Source organism: Anoplopoma fimbria, chromosome 18 (assembly GCF_027596085.1).
Source record: "Anoplopoma fimbria isolate UVic2021 breed Golden Eagle Sablefish chromosome 18, Afim_UVic_2022, whole genome shotgun sequence".
Lineage (NCBI taxonomy): Eukaryota > Metazoa > Chordata > Actinopteri > Perciformes > Anoplopomatidae > Anoplopoma > Anoplopoma fimbria.
In genome coordinates, this window is record NC_072466.1 from 7,363,276 (window position 1) to 7,390,853 (window position 27,578).

At 40.6% G+C, this 27,578-nt stretch overlaps 1 protein-coding gene across 1 annotated transcript in view; it reads left to right on the forward strand.

Annotated features, from left to right (window-relative positions):
- nbas (NBAS subunit of NRZ tethering complex) overlaps positions 1-27,578 on the forward strand; it is a 151,866-nt gene that overhangs the window by 104,771 nt on the left and 19,517 nt on the right. The window contains 4 exon segments of the mRNA XM_054618448.1: positions 697-887; positions 4,236-4,325; positions 5,663-5,846; positions 25,973-26,112. Coding sequence (XP_054474423.1) covers positions 697-887; positions 4,236-4,325; positions 5,663-5,846; positions 25,973-26,112 — 605 coding nt within the window.

The window sequence follows — 27,578 nt, forward strand, 5'->3', positions numbered from 1 at the left end:
TGTAGCTGCAAATAACTTAGAGGTTTTGTATAGGATCTTCTCTGACTCCATGTACTTCAGTACTACATGTACTAAAATGTGTACTCAAAGATGAGAGTTCCGCTTATAGAGGAATAAAAAAAAATACAAAGTCAATATACAAAGAAAACAAAGAGAGAAAGACAGAATGAGAATATATGCTGAAAATATTTGAAAGACAAGGAAACATCTTTTAAAACAATTATGGAGGGTCATATACTCACATACACACACACAACCTAATTCCATTATCAACCCTCCAGGTTGAGATTCTCGGGCCTTTATTTTTATTGGAAGAGATGAAAAAACAAGCAAAGGTGAGCAGGACAGAAGAGAGAGAGCAGGTTCAGGTCACTGCTGCCCTCTGGGTTAATACCTCTAGAGAACAAAGCACTCAACAACAAACTCCACTCACTAAACTTCTGACTTCCTACTCCACTCTGCACTTCTTTCACTCTGCCGTTCTTATTTTTATTCAATTCCTGCCTCTGTTTTTTTCTTCTTCTACCATCTCACATTACTATTTATTTGTGTCTATCTGTCTTTTCTAAATGTTTGGTTAACAAGGCTGTGAACTTATACATAGCCTCGCCCTTTTGCTTTCCTTTATATAGTATTTTCCCTGAAAGGTAAAATATGTCAGCACGCTCACTAACCATCATTTTTTCTTTCTTCCAGAGATACTATCAACTTTATGATTTGTCCCGATCTGAGAGGTCAAAAGTACATGAGCTGGCAGTCACCATGGCAACTGATGGACAGCCTCTGGAGTGCATCGGAGAGCTGCTGCGTGTGGCCGTTGGACCCCTAGACCTGTCCGTTAAAACGGTGCTTCATGACGCGATGGAGCGAGTGGTGACCGCACTCAGGTAACATCTCTCTTCTTCTTACCCTACAATTTACAAAAATAATCTGCCCAGTGAGAACACACACAATGACACAGAGAAGCTTGGCTGTACACTAGAATTAATTAATCAGCATTTTTCTAAATACACTTCTAGACTGAGAGAATCTGTAACTTCACGTCTGTGCCCTAACTGTGGAGCTGGAGCCAGGAGATTAGCTTAGCATAGCTTAGCATAAAGAGTGGAAGCAGGTGTTAAATGATGGCCTGTCTTTCTCTGCAGTTCAATAATATGCCTACCAGCACCTCTGAAGTGCAACAAAAAATATTATTAATTAAGCAACATTATTCATACAGAAAAACAAAAATGTAAAAAAAAATCTGAAATTTTAGATGTAAAAAAATATACTTTATAAACTGCAAGAACATCAACATAATACATGTCAAATGTCTGATAAAAATAAACTACACAACTAAATGTCCTTGATACACTTACCTATAAAGTGAAGCTTACTTAACGCCTCACTACCAAATTCTTCCCCATCATCCAGATACAATCACAACATCTGCTGCTTCAGGAGTGGGCATCACTGCTGTTTTCACTGGGTTATAAATCATAAATTGGTGATTCTCACTGATAGGCCCCGTCTGTTAGCCCTGAGTTGTTCAGAAAAATGGTTAATAATAGGACGGCGCTGAGAAAATGACACTGCTGTAGGCTTGAGCACTGTGTGCTAACCAAGATAACGCACACTGTGACAAACCTAACGAAGGCAGGAGGAAAATCAAGTTGTCAGGTTAGAACATGAATTTCCCTTTTCTTCTTATTCAAATGTCTTTATACATTCACTGTTGCGCCCTGTCAAACAACATTATCATCTATATGCAGCCCTTTCACACCTGTCTGGTATGATTACAAACATATGTATGTCAAAATATATGTATTTTTTAATAAGTCAGATTTAGAAAAATATCTTTTTCCAACTGAAATGCGAGCTTCATGATGTATATTCTAAAATATTGAAAACCACACACCACCTACCACCTGATCGCTGCTGGTTGTTATCTAAAAGTATTCTGTATGTTGGTCCACTTTGGGCTCAGCATGTTGGTAGGGGAAAACACTGTCATAACAAATGCCTGAAGTGTTGAATTGATTTTACAGTAGCTGCCTGTGGGAGTCGGACTCACAGCATTTCATTGGTGCCTTCTTGTTCACTGCATTCAAAAGGAAAGGGAGCGATGATTCAGGCCGACATGTCTCCGAGCTGCAGGAGTTCAGGGCAATGGAAAATACTCCGATATTGTAGGACTTAACATTCCAAAAAACTTCAAAATGTAAGCAGCGTTGCATAGGCTTAAATGGAAGACTTATATTTAGAGTAGTATATATATCTTTTTTTTTTACCTTAATGCTCTTAAATCCTTGTGCGCTAATCCTGACGGACCAATGGGAAAGGTTTTACTGACAGGGCTAGATATATTATCGGGCCATCTGATTGGCTTGATAAATGAGTGCCAATCGCCTTGATTATATTCCTGCCTCATTTCCCGCTTCTTTATGGCTGCTCAATGGCGCATGATGCAGATAGATGGCACCTGCATTTACACACTCGCACACACACACACACACACACACACCAGAAGGTACTCGTGCACGTGCCCAGACACTCATAGTTAAGTAGACACGTGGCACTATACCTGATGAACACACACAGTTTGTTTTTTTGCACGCACACGCTTTCCTCCTTTCTCTGATTCATTATCTTCTTATAATTAATGCAGCATGATACAGCTGTTACCCTCCAGATCTCACTCTGCTTTTACACCAACACACACATAGAGTACACACTCAAGTCTCTGTGTGTGTGTGTGTGTGTGTGTGTGTGTGTGTGTGTGTGTGTGTGTTTGTGTTTGTGTTTGTTTTATGTGTGTTAGGTGCAAGACGCACACACAGCCTTATGTATTCACCAGAGGCAGTTTTTCCCTTGAACGTGTCACTCTGTTCTTGCATAATGACTGTTTTTGTGTGTGCGTGTGTGTTTGTGTTTGTGTGTGTGTGTGTCCCTGTCCGTTGATGCAGGGCTCTCTTGAAGCATTGTGTTTGGCAGGTATGAATGAGCCGCTCTTGTGTTTGGCCCTCCCGAAAGCCTTCAGTCTGGCGCAGCAGGAATACCTGAGCCTCACACTAATGGCCGTCTTTTGTAACTGTCATAACTGTTCTGTGTTTGTGTGGCTTTGACGATAAAATGTTCCTAAGTGGAAAAATGCAGTAAAGGAAGTGCTGCGTCGTCATTCCACCTTTTGCCAGATCATTTGTATGCATTTATGTATATATATGTGTGTATGTGTGTGTATGTGTATATATAAATATGTATGTATATGTGTATATATGTATATGTATTAGCAAATATATATATAGGTATATGTGTATATATGTATGTGTATGTATGTATATGTGTATGTATGTATATATGTATGTATATATATATATATATGTATGCAAAAAGCTGTATATATATATATATGTATATATATATGTGTATATATATGTATGTATATATATGTGTATATATATATATATATATGTATATATATGTATGTATATATATGTGTATATATATGTGTTATATATATATATATGTATGTATGTATATATATGTGTTTATATATATGTATGTATATATATATATATATATGTATGTATATATATATATGTATGTATGTATGTATGTATGTATGTATGTATGTATGTATATATATATATGTATACATGTGTGTGTGCGTGCGCGTTGGGGCCATGGTGCTTTTGTGTATATGTGAACACACATTTTTCCTTTCTGTTTTTGTGAAAAATAGCCCTCCGCTTGCAAACATACAGTGTACACACACACAATGCAGCAGAACCTACAGCCACCCCAGGAAATACACTAATGACGTTGCAGAAAGATCACACATTACCTTTTTTAAGCTCAGCTACTATTATGTCCCATTAAATCGTATTTACACCTTATGTAAAAGGACGAACCTCTTTAGTCAACGATAAATTATTAAATGATTATATATTCTGGTGAATTTCACCAACATCTTCTGTGAGCTTGTAACGATGGAGACGAGTTTAAATGTTTTTCTGTTGCTTCATGTCTCTAGGACTTAATAAATTCATGACGGTTAATTTTTACAAAGCTGTATTTGCATCAAACATTTAATTGCTGCCAGACGCGTTTTTTTAACGAACACTGTGCCTGAGAAGAAAGCCTTTGATTATTGTCTTTCCCTCAGTTGTTGTCCTTCTGTATTGTGGTAATTTCAACATCTTATCTTAATTAGTGTATTACGCTGGATGATTGTGATGATGTGGTTTGTTTTTCAGTGGAGACCCAGATGCCCTGACAAATTACCCACAACCCCTCAGGGTCCTGGAGGCCATGGTGACCGCTGTGCACAATAATGTCCAGAGTGGGTAGGTTATCTGTTTCTACTCTCACACACCAACACACACTTTTGTCATACATTAATCAAACATGCTTCAAAAGTGTGTCTCTTCCTCTGTCACTCTCTCTTTATTCTCTCTCAGCTTCTATTCAAGGCCTGAAATGAACACCTGCTGAGTGTCAAAATGTCTGTTTGCTAGTTGAATCAACAAGAGGCAGCGGCCAACCTGCCTGTCAGCTTTATTTTTGTGATGAAAACATTTGGAAAGCACCTGCCATACCACCTAGTGACCAGCGGCCAAACAAATCAAAGTAAAACAAATCCATCTGTGACAAAAGAAATCCTCATCGTCCGTGTTGTTGTGCACAAAGTCATTTCCTCTGAGCTTCTTTTTCCTTTGTCTAAATTAGTGCTGCAACTAAGAATTATATTTACTATCAATTCATTTTAAGAATATTTTCTATAAATATAAATAAATGGTGACTTATTGAAATTCATTGTTTTAACAAAAATATCCTCTTGAGTAATCCAAAAGACAAAGAAAAGCTGCAAATTCTAACGTTTGAGAAGCCTAAACCAGGATATGTTTTATCATTTTAAAAGAAATAAAATTACCTAAACGATTAATTTTTTTCTATTCCTCCGAATTATTAATTTACTCATTTGGATAGTTTTCTAGCTAGAACAACAGTGTTGGGCGGAACGCCTTACAAAAGTTACATGTTACAATTACTAAAAACACTAAAGTGGGTGATTTTAATACAAAGCACGAGGCTAACTACTGCATGCGAATGCATGAATGGGCCTGGAACCGAGCTCCACAGTAGCTCTTGGACGAGGCATGATATTCATCATGCATCACATCCTCGACTGTCAGATTGAGAGGTGATGAGATCATCCACACAAAATATGAGGGCAAGCATCCTCCTGTTGTCGAAAAAACAATGTAGAGCAAAGAGATAGTAGCTTAAATAGATAATATAAAGCAAAGAGGCAATGCTAGTCTATCATACCACGGCGGTTACAGTGTGGATATGTTGTCAAGATATTGTTGTCATAGAAACAAATCCTACCGGCAACACTGGGATGAAGCACCCTGCCAGTCCTTTTCTACCAGAGAAATAAAACGCTATGTGGACACACGCCTCCTTACAATAACGACCACTACTGAATCTGTAATGAACTGCAATAAACTTCAGCTTAAACAAGTTTATGAAAATAACCCTAGAAGCTCCTAACCCCTTGATAACTTTAGTTTTTTTTCCTTTAAGAAGAACCTCTACACTTTACCTCTCTGTCTCTTTACCCCTGCTTCACTTGGCCTGTCTGACTGCTGTCCTTCTCCCCGTCCTCTCTCTCTCTCAGTGACATGGCGGTCAGTTCAGACGACCTCCTGGCGTGGTTGCATCCATTCTGCGGTGACGCGTCGCTGCCCGTGCGGCCTCGCATCGACGTGCTGCAGATCCTGGAGAGTAACTTCAGCCTCAGAGACAGCGACGTTCGACTCCTGCTGCTCTACAGAACTCAGGCCGTTCTCAAAGACAGAGAGGTAACGTGAACTCACACATGCACGCCGCCGTGACTCATCAGACCGCCTCGCCAACAGACTGCGACTTTGAGAGATGTTGAGTGTACGTTACTTGAGAAACAACTTTGCAACACTGGCACTTGATGTGAAGGAGGCTACAGATGTCTGGATCTTTTTCTTTTTTTTTTTTTACTTTTCTTTTCTCCAAGGTCATAACATCAAACGATGGGCCGTACATTTTAAAAAGATACTTGAGATTGGGGGTAGAGGGAAGAGATAAGTGAAGGGAGAACAGGGTAGAAATGGAGATGTGAATATTTAAAGAGGATGGATAAGTTACTCACTGATCCCATCTTGAAACATATGAATGACGACATATACATTCCCATTATGTAACATTATGAGCTTTAAACTAGAAAAGATGTGGCGTGCTGCTGAAGGCAAAACTAAGAGTGGAGTTTAGTTTTCAGAATATTATTCGCTTACCCCTTTAAAGACAATTCTAAAGGCATTCAATTTGTCAAAGTTGTCAAAAGGTACATTTATATAACCAGTAAAGATTAGGCAAATATGACATTTTGAAAATCAGATTTAATGGCAGTTGTTGTGCATCTTAATTAGAGAATGCATTTTTGTTAATTATTTTTTTTACAAGAAATCAGAAAACTTCCAAAATATTCATCTCTCTTGAGTTTATAGCTGTATATAATGTGTATATAATATCCCTCTCTAATGGTACCCTTCTTTAGGATGTTACTTACATTGTAAATGCGCTGATCCAGGATCTTCGAATCTCACTAATTGAGATAAATGTTTTTCTTTGTCTATGTAAATGTAAAACCAGCACATAAATGCTGGTAAGCATTCTTAAATCCTCTGTGTTTTGGGGGTAGTGATTAATATACAATATCTCCAGTTTCTGCTTTCAAACATGCTGGGTGTTTTTCACATACGTGTGTTTATAAGTGTGGCCCCTGCCTGAGCACTTCTCCCCTCCCCCCCCTCCCTAGTGTCACCTACCAACGGGTGGCTCTAGTCATTAAGTTTTTCCTGACTGACTAATTAATGGCCCGAGCCGGTCAATTAATGTGTAAATGTATGCGCGCAGCCGTGGGCCATTGTCAGCGCTGCACCATTGTCAGGTAGACAGGTGTGTGGGCCCGGACTCTTTTACTAATTGGGTGCACTCCCGACATTTGGCAGGGCTCTGACGAAACACACACACACACACACACACACACACACACACACACACACACACACACACACACACACAAGCGGGCGCACATGTGTGCTCTTAAGGGAGTGTACATCCAAAGGGATCAGTTAATTAATCTTGTTAAAGATGAATCAACCTCCGACTGAAATTAGTCCTCTTGCTCTTACAGCGAGACTCGTTTCAGATGAAGTGCCACTTCCTTTTGTTTCTCCCCGAGGCAACCAAAAGGCCTTACAATGTGTGAACTGGGTTTTTGCAGCCAAATGTCTCATTTAATGATGATTAGTCTTGTTTTTTGGGTGGTTGCAAAGATTTTCCATGCTCACAGGTGTGCTAAAACACAAATTAAATGCCTTTTTCTTTTGCTTCCTAATTGGAGCGACACTGTGTGGTGGCACAGTAATCATGTTGGCCAGGCTGGTACCAAACGTAAGAGATGCTGTCACTGGTGTTAGTGCCCAAAGGCAATGCCCAGGACGTGGTGGTGCCCCAATCTGACCTCTTCACGTCAACTCCTAGGTAGCACCTGACAAAACCTCTGTGATCATGAAAAAAATATTTTTCTAAGTGTCAGACGTTAGCTCGATAGTGCAGGACACCTGCCCTTTGTAGAATCAATAATCATCTTACCTACACTTCATCCTAACTATATTACCTAGGTCAGGTGAGGACAAGTTAGGCAGGCATGTTTGAAGTATCTGATGCACATGGCTTTTGATTTGCTTCACACCTCATACATAGTCATTCCTACCACGCAGCACACACACACACATATATATATGTACGCACACTCACACAAAAACAGACCGCCTGCTGTGATATCCATGACAACAGGCTGTCAAGACACACGTTTGTGAGTGAAACTGCTACTAGAAGTGTGTTTAAGTTTCTCTCATCTTCCCTTCTCCGCCGCCGTCTGTCTGTTGTTCTGACAAAAGGCGTCTGATTAGCACCGTCGTCTGTGATCAAAGGCAGCTGCAAAATAGCCATACACACCCACACACACCCACACACACACACACGCACACACACACTCACAGGTGTACTCTCAAATGTACAGAAGTTTCCATGCCTTAAGATGCAAGAACATATACAAACACTCACTTATGCAGAGACATACTGAATATGGCCAATGTCTGAGTGTCTTAATTGAGGAGATGTAACTGAAGAAAATCTTTTGATCTTAGAAATGAATCTCTCTCTCTCTCTCTCTCTCTCTCTCTCTCTCTCTCTCTCTCTCTCTCTCTCTCTCTCTCCCTCTCTCCCTCTCTCTCTCTGCTTATGTGTCTGATGTGCAAGTGTAGAAATCCTCTCTTTGTATTTTTTTTTCCTGGCTCTCTTTTCCTCGATATCAACAATACTGAAATCCCATTGATGAATCAAAAGACACATATTTAAGTCATTCATTTTGTATTTAGTTATTTATGTTTGTGGCCAATTAAGAGAAAGGACTCAAATACTTTAAAAACATTTTTTGGGGAAAGAGTAATAGTAAGAAGGGGCATGAAATTAAAATGAGTTAATTGAAGAGCAAATTACAGGGGTATGAAAATACAGGTTGTCTTTTTAAAAAGTTTTTAATGGATCGAGTAATTATTCAGGATCAGAATTGCTGTCATTTATCTTTTTTAATATGCTACAAATCAGCCTGGTTAATTGTCATTGATAAATTACAGACATTATGCCAGACTTGCATTTTATTGAGGCTTTTGGTTCTTTGAAAAGAGGAATAAGATTGATGTAGACATGTGGATATTACTGTAATTTCAAACAGGGACTCAAAATTAAGTAATTAAATGTTTGTCCTGAAAATACAGAGGATGAATACTAACGGATTTGGGGGGAAGATTTTAGTTGCGGATAAAATTAGGGTGGTTTTGGTCTGCTTTGACTTTGTGTTATTACAACATTACCTGAACGAATCTGCTTCTCTGCTCTGACCTGACCTTGACCGTTGACCCTCTAGTAGAGGGGACAAGCAGGAAGAAAATCAGACCAAAACATATCAGGATTAGTTTTCTTGACAAAAAGTGATATGTCTTACTACTGAGGTGGAATTATATTATTAGCTCAGGCTGGGACTCTTTGGTTGGAGACTTTCCAGGCAGTTGGCAGCTTGTCAGCCCAAAATGAACAGCAGCAAACAGGGTCACAGCCTCTGTGCTAAGCTAAGCTAATCAGCTAATCCCAGCTGTAGCATCATATTTACCACACAGACATGAGAGTGGTATTCATGTTCTTATCTAACTCTCTACAAAAAGTTAATTATTTTTCCAATATGTCAAACTATTCCTTTAAATTTAAAGTGAATTAACTTATGAACTCTCAGCTTGGAGTTGCCATTATAACTTTGTGTAATAGGTCACAGCATGATGCAGCATGGACTGTATGTAAATAGTGCACTAAATGTGTCTGTCCCCGTTTGCTGCTGTTAATAAGCTGTCTGATAAGCTGCCAGCAGGCTCCCACATCTCTGACAACGGGGCTCGCAGCCTAGGCTGATGCATCAGTCTCACCAGGGACTCATTTAAAACACCTTATGTAAACCGGCAGATTTTCGGCCCACCGGGGAGGAGGACACAACACTGACACAGTTTAAGCTCATGTTGAAAACTTGTCAGCAAACAGTTGCCTCTAGTTTCACATAGCAGCATTAGAATTCATTCATATGGAGTCATGTCTCTGGCTACATGACAAAAACAAGTCCATAATAAACTGAGCATGACTTTTTTTGCTCTTTGTTGCTTAATTCTCCACTTTGTTCAAAGGTAGTTGCTAACTTTGTCTGTCAGCTCTTTTGAGCTGCAGAACATAGTTTATAGTCGTTTTTTTAAGAGTTGAGACCGAACCTAAAGCAAATTTGTGTGCCAGGAAACCAAAACTGAGTTGAAAGATGAATTGCAGAGTAGGCAAGCGACCCCTTTCACATTACACATAAAAAGATATAATTTAGCCGCTTTAAGTACCATCTTACTATACATCCGTCCATCCACTACCTAAAACTGATCATTCTCATAGAGGGTATATATGTGCCATCTGAACAGTCCCCAGTCAATCACAGGTTATCAATTACTTGTGTTACTTAAGTATTTTCCAATAGGCATTACTAGGCTAACAGAATTTCCAAATTTCGGTACGGTATCTCTGATAACCACAAATGATTTAGTTCAAAGATTATTGGTTCTCCAGCTCTCTCTTTGTTTACCAGTCTTCTGATAAACCCCCGTTCCTCTGTTTCAAGGCTACATTGTGTATTCTAACAGACCTGATCCACTTACTGTTTAATCCTCCATCCTTGCCTCATTGCCTTGTGCGCACACCTCTTTGACAGTGCCTCAAGAAATCCTCAGATATGAAAAGCCTTGTGTTCTTTTCACATAGCCTCCTCGTCCCCTTCTGTCTGCCCCGCACCTGCTGTCTGCATGTTTTCTGTCCATGCAGCCTCATCCATATACATTGGCATTTATTGGTATAATACACCCGAACAGAAAAAACATGCACGCATTCCAGCATGCCAGCCTGCGAGAGGACAAGACTGTGAGAGGACAAGACAAATGTTTTTGTGACAGATGCTGTTTAGCCCATTGTTGTCCAGACTGGGTCAGGCCGGGCCGTGTCAGTGAAAAGGCCACTGGATGATTCAGAGCCGCTGCCTCACACACACACACACACACACACACACACACACACACACACACACACACACACACACACACACACACACACACACACACACACACACACACACACACACACACACACACACACACACACAGCGATGATGGATCAGAGGGAAACAAGAGAAAAAGAATTAGGGAGAGGAAGGGAAATAATGATGGATCAGAAACATACACAGATAGAAAGAGAAAGATTCAGATATGATATTGAAACAGAAAAAAAGGAGAACAAGAAACCATTCATCATTCCGATACATCATCCTATCCTCCCTCCAGCAGCATCCCAACATGCTACTCAGGCGCAGGCACACACAGAGAAGCCTAAAAAGGGAGGAATTAATGAGCCCAATTGAAATGCTGACATTTAGGTAGAAGGGAGGAGGTTGGGGGGGGAGAGTTAGGGTGATAGGAGGTGAAGCCCGGGATAGATTTTGTGCCGTCATTTTGAATGATTAGTCATAACAGCAGGGCATCCAAATGTCACCACTGTCAACATTGGAGAGTTTCTTTTTTTGTCTGTGTGTGTATATCGTGCGTTTGGCCTTTATGTTACTAATAATATACTTAGAGTCATTTGTTTATGGCGTTTCACAGACAAAGAGGAGAAGAATCATTGATGTTGTAGTGTAAAAACCGGTAATCATCATGCTACATCCTAAGGCAGAGCTGGCATTAATGCCCACATCAGGGTTGTAACACACACACACACACACACACACACACACACATAACTACACACACACATCCCGGGAGCACGGCCGTTACATCAAGGTCTTCACACCTGTGTGCACTCTAAATGTTGCGGGGCATAGGGGAAGGTTAGGAAGGCAATCATCCCTCTATGTGTGTGTGTGTGTGTGTGTGTGTGTGTGTGTGTGTGTGTGTGTGTGTGTGCATGAAAAGTCATCATGTTGGCTCATCAACAGTGATAGCTGATTCATGCTACATGCTCCCCCCCCCCTCCGCTGTCAGTGTCATGGATCATTTGCCGTGACACCCTGTTTTGGTGCTGTGCTGTTTGGCCTTGCAGAGCGTCGTCTATCTCGTGTGGATGAACGGAGCAGAGCGGTGCAGGCTGTGTACTTGCTCTCTGTCATCCGGCTGAGCCCACAGAACCGACCCCAGCTCTTACTTGACTTTCCTCGGGCACGTTTTTCATTTATTTTTCGTTTCACCTTTTAAAATCTTTGGTGTTTTTTTTTTGGTTTTTTTCCTTCTGTGATTCCGTGAAAAATGTTGTTGATGGTTTGATTTGATCAAGGCTGAGATTTTGAGTTTGACAAACACATCCCATTTATTCTCAGAGGCGTGGACGTTTTTTTCCATTTTGGATTCTTATTTCAGATCGACATCTCTGTTTTGGACAGATTTGGTTTCATGCAAAGCAATGAGGGATAGAGGACTTTGTTATGAATGTGTGAGAAAACATTGCTAAAACATATGACTGTTATTCAGATCACTCCGTATACTTATAGTACTTCTATATGGTACAACACATTTTATTCGTCTTTTTCATTCATTCACTTCTCTCCTAGTTTCTTATTCCACCCTTGTTTCTCTTTCTCTTGTTTGTCTCTTCTGCTGAAAAAATAGGATGCTGATTCATTTCGCATGCACCAATTAAGCAGAAAATTACAGAATTGCACCATTTCTGGACACAATGTAACAGGGGGTGGAGCGTTTGCACACATGCCCACAGAGAGACAGACTATGTGCATTGATATGCAGTCCACATAGACATGGTTGTGTTGTACATGAGGTAGTACAAGCCTAAAGAACTGTTTTTGAGAGTGTTTATGCATTTTACAATATTTTTATGAGCATATTTGTATGTGCTGTATATCAATGCCTGTGTGATCTCCCCAAAATCCTCTCCACTTGTCGTGTATTTAAGAAGTAGGCTCACAGTTTGAAGTATGGAAACCAACAGTGAGAAGATAAGCCTTAGACATGACACACGTCCAAAAAACAAAACAAATAAAAGAAGACAAGAAAAGCTGCACAGATGGATGGCACTCCATTTTGTTGTAGCTACAGTATTTTTTAAACATGTGACAGGAATACGAACATAAATATAACTGGTAGTGTCGTTGTTTGACAGAAAAATGTGTTTTTGTCTGCAGCTGATCATTATCAGACTCAAATATTACATATTGACAAAAGGGTGGATGGGCCGTCTCGGTTCGAGTGTTTGAAAGTTGAAAAGTATCGGAGAACTTCAGGATTCATCCCACCAGGGATTGTCACGGAGGGGAAAAAAATGATGGAGCTAAGCCGAGGTGAAGGCCAAGTGGAGAGGAGAAGCCGGACAGGGAAGCTGGGAGAGATTTGTTTGATGAAAGTGAATGAGCCTGGACTGGAGGGAGGAGGGTTGTACAAGAAGAGAGAGAGAGAGAGAGAGAAAAAGAAAGAGAGTACAGTCTGTTTCCAAGAAGATAAATAATAAATGTGATGGGGTTGAGGACGCTATCTAATGGCCACACTCTAATGCAACAGGTCAGGAGTCATAGACGTGATAGCCAAGCCCCAGCTATAATTCCACGTGTTTTGGCAACTTTTATCTACCCCCCCCCTCAGCTTCTTTTGAGAAAACTTTTTTTTATGCTAATTTTCTTTTCTTTTTTTATCACTCCGAGCCAGGAGAGGAGAGCACAACACTTTGTCATCTCGGTGGGGTAGTTGATGATTCAGTCAGAAAAACACCAGACAGGAGGCAGTGCTATAAAGTAAACAAGAGAAGAGGGGATGTGGAGAGGGAGACAGGCGAGGAGGAAAGAGCCCGGGGACAGTTGAAGTGATAGGAGAGGGCAGCACAGAGCAAGATGAGAAGGAGGGAGAAAGACGGCACAATCTGAGATGAAGTGGTGGTGGGGGGGGCACTCATGCACCATTATCTTTTCTGGCAAGCCCTCCGCTGCTCTGTAGCACCTGCTAAATGCTTTACTTCACCCGCTGTGATTCAGCCTGAGCATATGCGTGAGTGTGTGCATCCGCGCTTAAACGTCCTCTCACATTTACTGATAAAACAGTGTAAGTAATTCCCCAGATCTTAAAGTGGCCCTATTATGCTATTTTCCGGGTGCATATTTTTATCTCAAGTTACAGTTACAACATGTTTACATGCGTTAATGCTCATAATCCGCCTTGTTTTTCTCATCCTGGCTGTCCTGCAGCACCTCTTCTCACCCTCTCTCTGAAACGCTCCGTTGTAGCGCTTGCTCCTCCCTCCAGAAAGCAAAGTCTGCCCTGATTGGTCAGATAGCCCAATCTGTTGGGATTGGTCAACGTTTCACGTTTGAAAAAACTCTTCATCCTCTCTCTCTTTTGTTGTTTGAGGGCCAAACTAGCCGGAAGGAGTTTTACGTCACTTCCGTAACATTGTGACCTCATAAAGTTACGGAAGTGAAGGAGAGAATTCAATGGAGCCGTTTCAGGAGATCAGGAGCTTCTGAGGGGGAGGGTAACTCCGTTTAGGCGTGGACTTCAGGTTTTACACTCTACGGACCTTTTACATGTACAAAAATATATATAACGCACTAAAGAAGAGGGAAAAGTGGAAAAGCATAATAGGGCCTGTTTAAGTAATTGATGTGCAGTTTGTTGTGTGTTAAATTGTTTAGCATCTTCTCTGCTCCTTGGCCTTCTGTCCCACCCTGAATATTCATCAGCCCCCTATAGCATGCATGATTAAGGAGAGGTTGGAGTCATGGCACAAAAATGGGATTAATATTCAAATATACTGTAAAAGGCTGCTTATGCTTGTTTGCTCGACATTGATTTCTAAAGCTGGGATGTCATGTCAAGCAGATGCGTGTCAAGCTACACAATCGTTTTTTCCTCCCAACCTTCATCTGCTCTTTCTTTCCAACCCCTCCTCCCCTCCTCCTGTATTTTGTCTTCTGAGCTCCCCCCTGTCTCTCATCTTCCTCTTCTTCCTCTCTTGAGGCGCGTACCATTATGTATACTCAGGTGTCATGTTATACAACGTGGATATACTCCCAGACTACAGGGAGGAAGAAAGAGAGAGCAACTAAAAGCATAACAAATAAGGAGAGAGGTTTAGAGGAGCCGTATTTGTTTGTCATTGCACTCCCCTTGTCATGTCATACTTTGCATGCACAAGGGTGTGTGTGTGTGTGTGTGTGTGTGTGTGTGTGTGTGTGTGTGTGTGTGTGTGTGTGTGTGTGTGTGTGTGTGTGTGTGTGTGTGTGTGTGTGTGTGTGTGTGTGTGTGTGTGTGTGTGTGTGTGTGTGTGTGTGCATTTGTTTGTTCTCTACGGGTGCGCCTGTCTTTATCTTTTCGCTTATGTTTCCTCTGCATGTTTTATGTGTTTCACTTTCAAGCTGTAATAAACTCCCCAGCCCCCACAGGCCCCGAGGCTTTGCCCTTTTACTGGTGTTTGCTTCTCTCTGCTCTCATTTTGTCTGAAACCTGCACTCTCTTATCAGCCTCGCTCACTTTTCTTCCCACGTCGCTCATTCTCTCCCCCGCTCTGCCTGCATCTCTCTCTCTCTCTCTCTCTCTCTCTCACACCCCCCTTGTGAAGCGTGCGACCTCTGCAACTTTATTCAGCCCCGACGCTGGGGACATTAGCCGGAGCGGGTCAATGAATATTGATGAGCTCGTCGTTCAGAGCGCACTCAGTGAAGGCCAGACACGGAGATCTCCGGATCCCACGGCTCCACCAGCGCTCCCAGTCCGATACGCTGACGTGCCCGACTCCCGTGTTTTTCCCCCTCTCCCTCCCCTCCCCTCTCCTTCTCAGGTCAAGGACTGAGATAATTGCCAAGTCGCAGAGAAGATTATAAGGCGGGTTTGTTGATGGGGGCAAAAGTTCAGCTGTGTTTTATTAACAGCTCATACGAATTCAGGTAGAAAGAGTGCATCTTTGACTTGACTCAGAAGGGCTAATGAGCTCATCAGCCACGCTACCTTGTTTGTGTTGCCGGGTGCAGTGTCGCTTGTGATGGAGATATTTTTAAATAGACGGGGTTTCTCAAGTTTAAAAAAGTTTGAAACAAAGATAACACCTGTGCGTCTTTATTGTTTTTTGTTGTTGTTGTTTCTTTATAGTAACTACCTTTGTGATTAATGCAAGCAGTCGATCGAAAATAACCACAGTAACTTGACATCTCAGTTATTCTATTCCACAGATCTAAATGACAGAGTAATACGCAGTTAGGCTACTGATCACAAGCATAACATCTAGGGCTGGGCCTTATATTGTTATTATATATCAATATTGTGATATGAGACTAGATATTGTCTTAAATGGGTTTGTAATATAAGTGTTGCAGTAAAGTGATGTAATATTTGTTTTTAACAAATTATAGTAAAAGTATGCATTATAATTTTAATAATCTCTTTGCGTTTACATTTTGTGAAAACACCTATCTTACAATATTGTTGTAAAATAAAAGTGTAGTTTAGCTAACTCTAAATCACATGTTAAACTGTAGCAAATTGTAAATTACTTGATTATACTTATTTTTAATATGAAAACAGACACCTAGCACAACAGAGAAACCCTTGATTATAAGCTAATATAATATGAGCTATTTCGTGTGAATAATATTTTCTGAAACAGCCGAGATAAAGTGGACAAGGAAGCTGAAATAACTTATTTTATTTGTAGGTGCTGCATTCCATGAACATTTTCCAAAGATTAAGTAGGCCTATCTGCAAAAGTAAGATACTGTGCAGGTTCTATGGCAATGATTTAGGGGGTAAAATAATCAACCTAAAAGTGGTTAAATGAATATAAAATAATTATTAATTCATTCATACAAACCTCTCTATCAACATCTATGTTCTGCCTTTTGGTGGCCGTATATATGTAAATAAAGAAACCCTGATGGAATATGCACAAAAATTGGTCACCATGCTGGCAGGAGGTAGGAAGTATGGGTCAAGTAATCCGGAACCATCTCAAATATTGCTGTTGGCCTTTGGGTCAAGAAATCAAATCCAGCATGAAAAAACAATTTCTCCTGTGGAACTGACGATCACAACATTTTAACATCAAGCACGAGTACAACAAATTGTCAAACAGCCAGAAAACAGTTACCTGAAGATGAATATGGCAATCTGACGCCGTAAATGATGAAGTTGACCCTGTAGCATTTCCCATGCCACGGTATTTAATCAAACGTGCTATCCTCCATTTATCCTGCTAATCTGATAGAACGGTGGAAATGACGGCGCTCACCATCACGATTGGCGGCGGTAATAGGATGTGACGAGTGAGAGAGAGGGGGAGAGAGCGCTGTCGTGACAGCCAGTGATGGTCGCACCGATCATTAACTTGTCTACCACAGTGTTCGGCATGGAGTGGATGATTTGTTTACCACATACTTTAACAAGTCAGCCACAGGGTCGACTCCTGGCAGTTATGAAGACATGAAATGTGTGTGTTTGTTATGAGTTGTACTGACCATATGGGTGTGTGTAGTGCCGGTTGCGTGTGTTCCTGTGTCATTTGTGCCTGTAAAGGTGGTTATATAAGAGTCCTTTTCCATTACCTTGGTGTTTCATATCAATTCCATTCCATTACTGGGTTGTTTTGAAGCAATCAATACTGGATTGAACACTCCCATAGGCTTCCAGTTTCCATCTAAATGTCCTTGTTGCTAAATTGTCAGTTTGAAGAGGTTTGCCTTATAGTGCGTGCTATTACAGTTGTGTAATGTGGGGTCAAAGGTCTGTGTTTTGAACCGTGCTAGCAGAATTTTCGGCTCCATGGATGGCAATGTCAGTCTGTTGGTTTTAGGTCCAGACTGATTTATCTCAACAGACATTGGGATGAATTGCCATTAAATTTGGTACAGATATCCATAGTTCCAAGAGCATGGTTTTATACGCTATTTTGACTTTTCTCTTGCGCCACTTTTGGGTTTTATTTAGATGGTTTGACAACTAAAGAGCAGCAGGGGGCGTCTCATCTGGTTGCAAGAAGAAGTCTGATTGTATAGAAGTCCATGAGAAAATGACCCCACTTCTCACTTGATTTATTACCTCAGTAAACATTGTACACATGAGTTTATGGTCTCAATCGCTTGTTTCCAGTATTCTTCAATACAACATGATGTTCATTTAGTAAATAATGGTCCCATTTTGACATTAATAGAGGATAAAGCAGAGTATGCTTTAGGGTGTGGCTACCTTGTGATTGATAGCTCACTACCATGATGTTGTCTGGTCTGGGAGAGTTGTTTTTTTTAATTTATGAAAGTTAATTGTAACATTTTGGTTGTCTAAAAATGTCTTATTCAGCGTTAGGTTGCACCATCCTCTCATGTCTTTTCTGGAAGCAAAAAAACAAGATGGCGATGGCCGAAAGACGAACTTGAGACTTTAAAAAACGTAGTTTATTTTAATGAAATAATTTCGTACACACAATACACACATACTTTAGCCAGTAGCCATCCTCGATCTGGTCTTTGTTCTATCAGTGTAATCCATTGGATATTTAAACCATAGGTACTTTGGAACTGAACCTCTGATGGGAGTTATTGATGTTAAAAGTTCAAGTGATAATCATTAAATGTTAAACAGACTTCAACTAAGGTCTTGACCAACAGCCCTGATTGTTGTGTCTCAAAGAGTGCTGTGAGTTATTCCTGAGACATCCCTTGCAGAGTGGGTGATTGAGCTGTTTGTCTTCAATATTTCCAGACAAGAAATAACTCAGGTTTTTAATCCAACGTGATGTTTTTGATTAATTATAGAAAATGTGTGAGGCTGATCAGTCAATCACTGAGATCTTCTGAGCTATGATAGATGGCCTCTCAATCATCTTGATTGTAATTTATTTAGTCACTAGATTACTGTATAAACAATTGCCTCATGCTTGAATATAGTATATAGTAGTCACTGTCTCTTTCACTGTGGGTTTAATTTCAGGGAGCCGCTTTATTGTCTTAGCTGTGTCCGTCAATAATTTAGTGGCGTTGGGCCACAGCCACTATTAAACACTGTGGGAAACCCTGGGCACTGTGTGCTCTACCAAAGAGGCCAATCTCCCTTCTGCTGGCGTATTCACAGATCAGTCGAAAGTAAGATTTAATTATGGGCTCTGTGGCTTCAGGACACCCACTGCCGATTCAAAACCTCGTACAAGACTGCTGTGATCAAACACTTGGGATTCATGAAATATCAAAACCTAATCATATGCAGGGCTAAAATAACATGAAAACTGAAACTTAAAACAGTATATGATTTGTATCCTGGTGGAAATGTTGGTGCCTCAAGTTCAAGTTTAAACTAATGAATATAAATTAGCAATTCATATAAATATGCATGATAATTAGTACATCTGAGGTATAAAAGTTAGTCCAAAATTAGTTTCATTCGCATGTGGAAAAAGTCTTGTTTGAGGTCAATTGAAACAATGATTTTAACCCTTATAACAAAGCAAATGGTCTTGATTTAAGTTCTTTCAAGTCCCTTTTTACTTTATTCCATAACACAAACCATTGCTAAATGCTTATAGTTTCTTTGTCGCTGAATATTTTCTGTTGAATAAGCTACTGTACTAGACACAGCCAATGAAACCACTCGCGTATTAATAATACCTTGTATCACTAATGTTGCATGTGTGTCAGTGATGGAAAGTATCAACACAGAATTCAGTTAAATGTAATATTCAATTCTTATGCATTGATGCATTTAGTTTATTTAAAAGTAATGAAAAGTGAAATAAATAACCACCGGTTTTTTTTTTATTATCTTTCTCAACAAATTGGCAATTTTCTTTATTTGTTTTGACTCAGACACTAAACCCAAGTCTGTCTAATCAGTTCTGGAGGAGGGTTCTTGTTACAAGTGGGGTGCAGTTTGTCAAGCAGGCCCCTAATTTGCTCATACTGACTGACACTTTGATCCCAGTTTTCTCATTTAAGATCTTGATTGCGTGATGCTACAGATCCTTGGGGGGCAGACCAAAAATAACTCTAAGGACAGCAGATACACTTATAATACTGGTGTTATATTATATATGTGAGTATATAGGAATAAAAAGACAAATTGGGACTTAAATGGTCGTGTTAAAAGGCACATGCAGCATATTTACAGCCATTTAAACTTTAAAATCACTCTAAAAGGCAGTTCATTTCTTATATGTTGTTTGCTATGACAGGACAACAGACAACAAACCATGGTATGAAACCCACTGACCTCCATCTTGGTTTCATTCACCAAGCCTTTCAGCACCACAGACAGCGCTTGTTTATTAAAAGAAAGTGACATTGCTTCAAGATGAGGTGAAAACACCAATGTAATATTGACAAAATATAGCACAATGTCAGTCAACACCTTTCACCAGGGTGGTTATAACTCAGTGAAGTTCTGAAGGGGCTTGACCTCGAAGATTGGTATATTCTGCTCTGTAACCTGCACTGTAGCCTTTCAGGTGAGGGTTTTCATTAAACAGAAATCAACAAAGAAATGTCCAAAATGGACAAAAACATGTTTTTAATAGAAGGTAAGATGCTAAAACCAATCATAACACAAACTAAGATACATAAGATAACTAAGATACATAAAGACAATTGAGCTGATTATAAGAAGTGGATGTGTCACCATGACATCACCCATTGGTGGGTGATGGACTAAGGTTTTGAAGCCTCGAGTTCGACATTTTGGCCGTCTGCATTTTTGTTCTTGCCGTCACCATCTTGTTTTTTTGCATGAGAGGGTGGAGCTCAGTACATCTGAACAGAAGACATTTTTCCCTACTCTAAATGGGAGAATAATTTACCGAAGGAACATCATGCTGTATTGACGTAGACTTGAAACTAGGGATTGAGACCATAAACTCATATTTAAAATGTTAACTTAGGTAAAAAAAATCAAGGGGGAAGTAGGTTAACTTCCTCATAGACTTCTATACAATCAGACTTCTTATTGCAACCATTAGCGCTTAGCTTTTGTTGGAAAATGTGCTCATTGTCTCCAAATAGAAATACCTCAAAGCTTTACTGGATGCACATCTGTAATGTTTATTGGTGAAGATTTAGTGTAGAGCAGCCCGGGCCTTTTTCACCCTGTGTGCGTCTAAAATTATCTACAGTATTAACTTCAAGTGTCACCTGTGTGTTGAAAGCAGTTCAAATTTAAAAAGACTACAGTGGAGCACTTTGATGTTGGAATATTTATTTGGTGAGAGTTTATTCCTCTGGGAAAGACGGTGACATATGGAGGAAATTGTTTCATGGAAGTTTATTGAAGCTCTGTTTCAGAGGCATTCAGCTCATTGTTTTTGATCGTGTGTGTGCACACCTGCTTGTTTGCATGGCCCTTATTATGTTTTGGGGTGTGTGTGTGTGTCTCTTGCCAGTCATTCTCTGGTGGAATAGATGACTCCACTTTCATCTGTTTAGCCCTCTCTCTCACACACTCTCTCTCTCTCACACACACACACACACACACACACACACACACACACACACACACACACACACACACACACACACACACACACACACACACACACACACACACTACTGCAGTCTTTTTTTACTTCATCTCCATTTTTATCCTTTTGGTGAATTGTATATATGTGTGTGTTTTCACCCACGTGGCTTCTGACAGCTTTTCTGCTCTGCCTATCGATTTGCCCCAAAGCGACTCCCGTCTTTCTTACACACACACACACACACACACACACACACACACACACACACACACACACACACACACACACACACACACACACACTGAAACACACTTTCTCTTCTATTCTCCCCCCCTCTGTTTTTTTTATCACATGCTGATAGCAGGGTTAGTGGAGCGATACCCTGTGTGACTACACACAAGCTTTTTTTGGACAAACTACAGCTCACTCTGCAATTGCTGTTTGTCCTATAGAAATGTGTATGTGACTGCGTTCTTGTATAACTTTATAAAACTTTAGAAGTGATGACATTTCAGTCAGTCTTTTTAGTTTGGGAAAGTATTTCATAGATGAATAGAGATGATTTCAATCTCAGTGCAGCAATTCATGAACTAATCGCAGCACTTGAAAAGGTACAATTCCCATTTTACAATATCACATTACGCACCAAAGCACTTATGTTTTCATTTTTTTACTGCGTTGAAAAGGTTGAAAGTTTGTCAAAGTATTAATTCAGCTGCTGTGACCAATTACAATTTTCAACATTAATTTACTCCAGCCTCACCGTCTGCTTACTTCATTTCCAGGTTTTCTTTTCGTGCATAATTTTTCTAAAAGCATGGCTACTTTCAGACACAGTAGGAGAGTATGGTGCATGTGGTCGGCATCATTTTAACAGCGATGTTTTCTGTTCCAGCAGGAAAAAAAAAAAGGTTTAAAAGCAGGCAGTGAGAGCTAGTAGTTAGGTGTGTGTGTGTGTGTGTGTGTGTGTGTGTGTGTGTGTGTGTGTGTGTGTGTGTGTGTGTGTGTGTGTGTGTGTGTGTGTGTGTGTGTGTGTGTGTGTCAGTCAACATCTGCTTTTTCACTCCTGGTCCATGTTTGTTTCTATATTCTTGTTTTTTTTTCCACTCTTTTTTCCCTACTGTTTAGAATGCTATCAAACAGTCCAAGAAATGTAAATAATACGACTTTATTCTGTTTTGCTAACATTTCTGAAAGTGATAACAGTAGAAGTTGACCATTAGTTAAGCCCCATACCTGTAGTTACTGTTGCTATGTCAAGTTTACCGTTCTTGTAGTTTACAGTGATGTCTTTGGCAGATTTACAGTTGAAACTCATAGTAACTTTTGAAACAATGATGACAACCGCAGTTGGATTAAAGCGATTATCGATTTTATTGGCTGAAATGACAACAATCCTAGGGGGAACCTTATCAGTTATAGCTCCTGTAGCTAGCCAAATAAGCTAACTAAGCTCAGTGGACATAGTGAGCAGTTCTGAACAAGTTATTTTTTTCATGGAACTAATGCAGCTGGTTAATGATATGCTCCTTGGCCTTACAAGTAACAGTCACTGCTGTAGGTAGTTAGCTGGTGTGTTGGACATGCTAACGGTTGCTAACGGAGTAAATAAACACACAATGGCACTTTGGGCATGTAGATAAATCTAAAGCTTTACAGCCCTGTTGTTGCCAGTTAAATAACGTACTAGCCGATGATTGGACAGTTGCTATTTGGAGGAGATGTTTAAACAGTTGTCCTCCAATTGGGGAAGTGGTAATGGGCCAAAAAAGACAAATATATAGTCTTTGTTCACAAATATACTGTGCATTTAGCATTTATCCTGCTGTTTTACTACTCTTACTGATCTTCGGATGGACAGATGGATAGTGACGATAGGAATTGAGTTTGCAAGTGCTTGAAAAAGCCTAGATAGATGCAAAAGGGAAAAAATATACAATGACTGATTGACTGAGAGACCATTAGTTAGATCTTATTTGCTAGCACTCCTCTGCTTAGTGTTATGTTATTGGCTGACAGTCTCCTCCCTCCCTCCCTCCTCTCTCTGCCCTCCTGCCCTCCCGCACCATGTTCTTTGTACAACACCACAGAGGAAATGTTGATTTTAATCACTAGGCATAATTAATTACCATCCTTCCTTGTTAAGAAAATAAGAGCCTCACAGCCACACAGTAATTGGCAGCGATTAATTTGTGGCCTACTGTAGGTGAGTGTTGATTAGTGCGTGTGTGCAAGCGCGTGTGAGGACGTAGGTGTGTATTTCTATGTGGGAAAAAAAGTGCATATTTATATGTGTCTGAATGCAATTTGTCATGTGTGTTGAAGAGCAGAACATGCAAACCCAATATAATCAGGGAATCCCAAAGTCTGCACAACCCGACATTCTCAATTAATGAATAAATGCGTCCATAAAACTTTATAAAATGCTTCAATAGCTAGAGAGTGTTCAGTATTCAGTATTCATAACACAGTAAGGCAATAACAATGATGAACAGGCTTTGGGTTGCAGTTTACATTCAGTGATGGATTTGAGAGCTTTAGATTGCAGTGAGGGCTTTTTACAGGTAGTTAAGATTCCATTTCTGTTTCCACAAATGACCTTCATTTCCAGAGGGCCCTGAGCTTCAGCTCTACTCATTTATTGCTCCATCCCCCATCGTAAGGCGCTTCACTACACCACTGTGCATGCATCTGCTTCTGCCGCTGCCTATTTGCATAAGCATTTACTTGTAAATTAGAGGTTTAACAGCACTGATGTCTCAGAATCAGTAAGAGTATCAGTACTTTATTAAGGAAATCAGCCAATGTGAGTTCTGCTTAATTACCAGTCAACCATCGTGTTGGGCCGTTGTAACACAATTACACGAGCAAGTGGATTATATGGAGCCCCACTACCTGCAAAAGGAAGTAGTGATTCTTTTTATGCTCCATTTTGATTATTTAACCAGCAATATTATTTCAAATTAAGGGTGATGCAGGTTTTTGAATACTTGAAAAAGACATTCATGTGTAGGTCTGTAACTTTCTATTTTAAAAGTGAAGATTGTTTTATATTCTTCCACTCTTTGATGATCAGGAACATCTTTAATTGCCACTCTCACTTTGTGAATAAAACTTTTTCAACTCATTTTGGAAATTTATGACTGGGAATCTTTGATATGGTCCATCCAAAAACCCCTTAGCTATTAGCTAAATGTATGGTGATTGGACTTTTTCTAGCTAATTTAACTTACCAAAATAAGTGCCTTTTTATATTTTATATTTATCATCAACATTCAAGCAGTTACATTTGTGTGCCTCCAGTAGTAGAGAACTAGCAATGTGGGGCTTTATCCACTTTTGACTGCACAATGATCTCTGGTATACTTTTCGTTTTAAGTCTTAGTTATCCAGAGGTACAACATGCAGCGGCTTCGTTGTTAATTTTTAATGGCAATATTGCTTCATTTGTGAGAATAACTATGGTTCTCTTTGGCATCTTAATACAGCTATTTATACTCTCTAAGGAAAAGTGTTTTACTGCCTTAAAATGCATTTCATTAAATTAGCTTAATTTGTTAACCCAAGTATGAGTAATTTGGAGCTACAATAGATCTCACCTGCACAGATGGTTTCTATACTAAACCCAACTTCATTACAAAACTGCCATAATAAAGGTTTAAAGAAGAGGGGTGTGTTAACAGGTTAATTTACAGACTGTTCCTAGTGTCTTAAAATCTTTATAACTGGTGAAATATCAGAAGGCTTTACATAGATATCCAGGCTTATAAATGTAATCCCACCACTGAGGCTGAAACTATGTTTTATGAGTCTGGCTGCAAGTGATGAATATGTTGTGGTTTGTGTGTGTATGTCTGTCTGTCTGTCTGTCTGTCTGTCTGTCTGTCTGTCTGTCTGTCTGTGTGTGTGTGTGTGTGTGTGTGTGTGTGTGTGTGTGTGTGTGTGTGTGTGTGTGTGTGTGTGTGTGTGTGTGTGTGTGTGTGTGTGTGTGTGTGTGTGTGTGTGTGTGTGTCTGTGTCTGTGTGTGTGTGTGACGGAGCCTGTCTTTGCAGCAGCCACGCTTTGGCAGGTTGTAGTTTTCCCCTCAGAAATCAGCCGCTCTCTGAACTGTTAAATCACACTAGAAGCCAACCTTTGAGAAGAAAATTAATTACTTTCCCTCCACCTCCTCCTCCGCTCATTTTTTTTCCCACATCACCCACACCCTTGTTCCTATTCACTCTTACACTCTTTTTTTCTCGATCTCTCTCTCTCATTCTCATAATAGTATAGAATAAGTTTGGCCACAGGTGACGTTTCTTTAAGTGAACAGTGAGATGTGCCGTTACGCATGAAAACCCGTTCTTTTCTTTCTTTCAGCGCCTTGTTTGAAGTTTGCCTTAATTCTCGTCTAGAATGAGGGTTTGTGATTGCACAGTTCATTTGGGACCCTGGTTTTGGCAGGAATGTTGTTCCCACAAACTCTAGTGCAATCATTAGGTTGTCAAGTTTTGCCATCCCAAATTGAGAGCATCATTGAAAGCTGATATCCTGTTTCTGTTGCACTTGTTTTGGATAGAGTCTACTGGAAGTTTCAAAGATAACGAATCCCTGAAATCCACTTGATGCTGCCATTTAACAACAGATTTATCCAAAACATCGCACGTGTAGCAGAATTTGAAAGAAACAGATGGTTACTCCAGTTACTCAACACTCTTCATCTACCTGTTTTGTGCGTTGTGCTCAATGAACTGGTGATGTGTTATAATCAAGAGCCTCACAGCGGGCCTTTTGGTTTTTGGTCTCTAATTGATTTGCCTTTCTCACCTCCCGTCTTTCTCTCCACCTTTCCTCACAGGTTCAGATAGAAGATGTGGAGAATGAGGAGAAGAGGTACGCCCTCTTCCTGGAGCTGCTGGAAGCTGCACAGAAGTGGGAGGACTTTCAGTTGCTCTCGCTCCTCCTACAAGCTTGGCCCCCCATGATGAAAGAGGAAGTGTAAGACGAATGATTTTATCTGTTCTTCATAACACTTTGGTCAAAGCCATAGCTTGAAATTTTGGGAGTCAAGAAAAATAGAATGCTTCTGCCAGTGGCTGGCTAGCCTAGCTTAGCATTAAGACCAAAATCAAAGGGAAACATCTAGCCTGGGTCTGTCCAAAGGTCTAATCTGTACAAAGAAAAACAAGTGTAAAAATGAATAGTTGTTGCTCTAGACTACCCCTTACTCAAAAGTAAGTCTTGGTTTCAGTCCTATTTTTCAGCTTTAATGCTAAGCTAATCAGCTGCTTGCTCTAGCCTTATAATTAAAGTAGGAACATTATTATTATTATATTCCTTTATTGATCCCCATGGGGGAAATTTGAGTGTTGCAGCAGCTCAACTACACAGACACAGACAATAAATACACATACTATACAACAAAATAAAGATAGAACAAAAATAAGAAATAAGAATAAAAATAAAAATGTACAGTATATCCACATGGGGGGGGCTGGTCAGCATGTTGACAGACTGTGGTCTCCGCTGTTGTTATACAGTCTGATGGCAGCGGGCACAAATGAGCGTCTGAAGCTCCGTCCTGCTCTTTGGTAGAATCAGCCGATGGCTGAAAGAGCTGCCCAGCTGCCACAGTTCCTCATGGAGAGGGTGAGAGGGATTGTCCAGGATGGCTCCGAGTTTGGCCTTCATCCTCCTCTCACCCACTGACTCCAGACTGTCCAGCTCCAGACCCACCACAGAGCTGGCTTTCCTCACCAGCTTATTAAGTTTGTTGGCATCTCCAGTCCTGATGCCACCACCCCAGCACGCTACAGCAAAGAAGAGGGTGCTGACTACCACAGACTGGTAGAATGCCTTGAGCAGTTTATTGCACACATTGAAGGACCTCAGCCTCCTCAGGAAGAACAGTCTGCTCTGTCCTTTCCTGTAGGGGGCATCAGTGTTGCGTGTCCAGTCCAGTTTGTTTATCTGCACCCCAAGGTACTTGTAGGACTCAACCCTCTCCACTTCCCCTCCCTGAATGAAAACAGGGACAGGGGGGCTTCTGTTCCTCTGGTAGTCCACCACAAGCTCCTTGGTCTTGCTGATGTTGAGCTTCAGGTGGTTGTTGCTGCACCATGTGATGAAGCTCTCAATCAGTCCTCTGTACTCCTCCTCGTTGTCCCTGGTGATACATCCAACAATGGAGGAGTCATCGGAAAACCTTTGGAGGTGGCAGGAACCAGAGTTGAAGCGGAAGTCCGAGGTGTAGAGAGTGAAGAGGAACGGTGCCAGTACAGTTCCTTGGGGTGCGCCGGTGTTGCTGATCACAGACTCAGAGACACAGCCATCCACCCTGACGTACTGTGGCCGACCTGTGAGGTAGTCTGTGATCCAGGAAGTGGTGTCGGGTGCAGGTTCATCTCCAGCAGCTTCTCTCTCAGTAGGGAGGGCTGGATGGTGTTGAAAGCACTGGAGAAGTC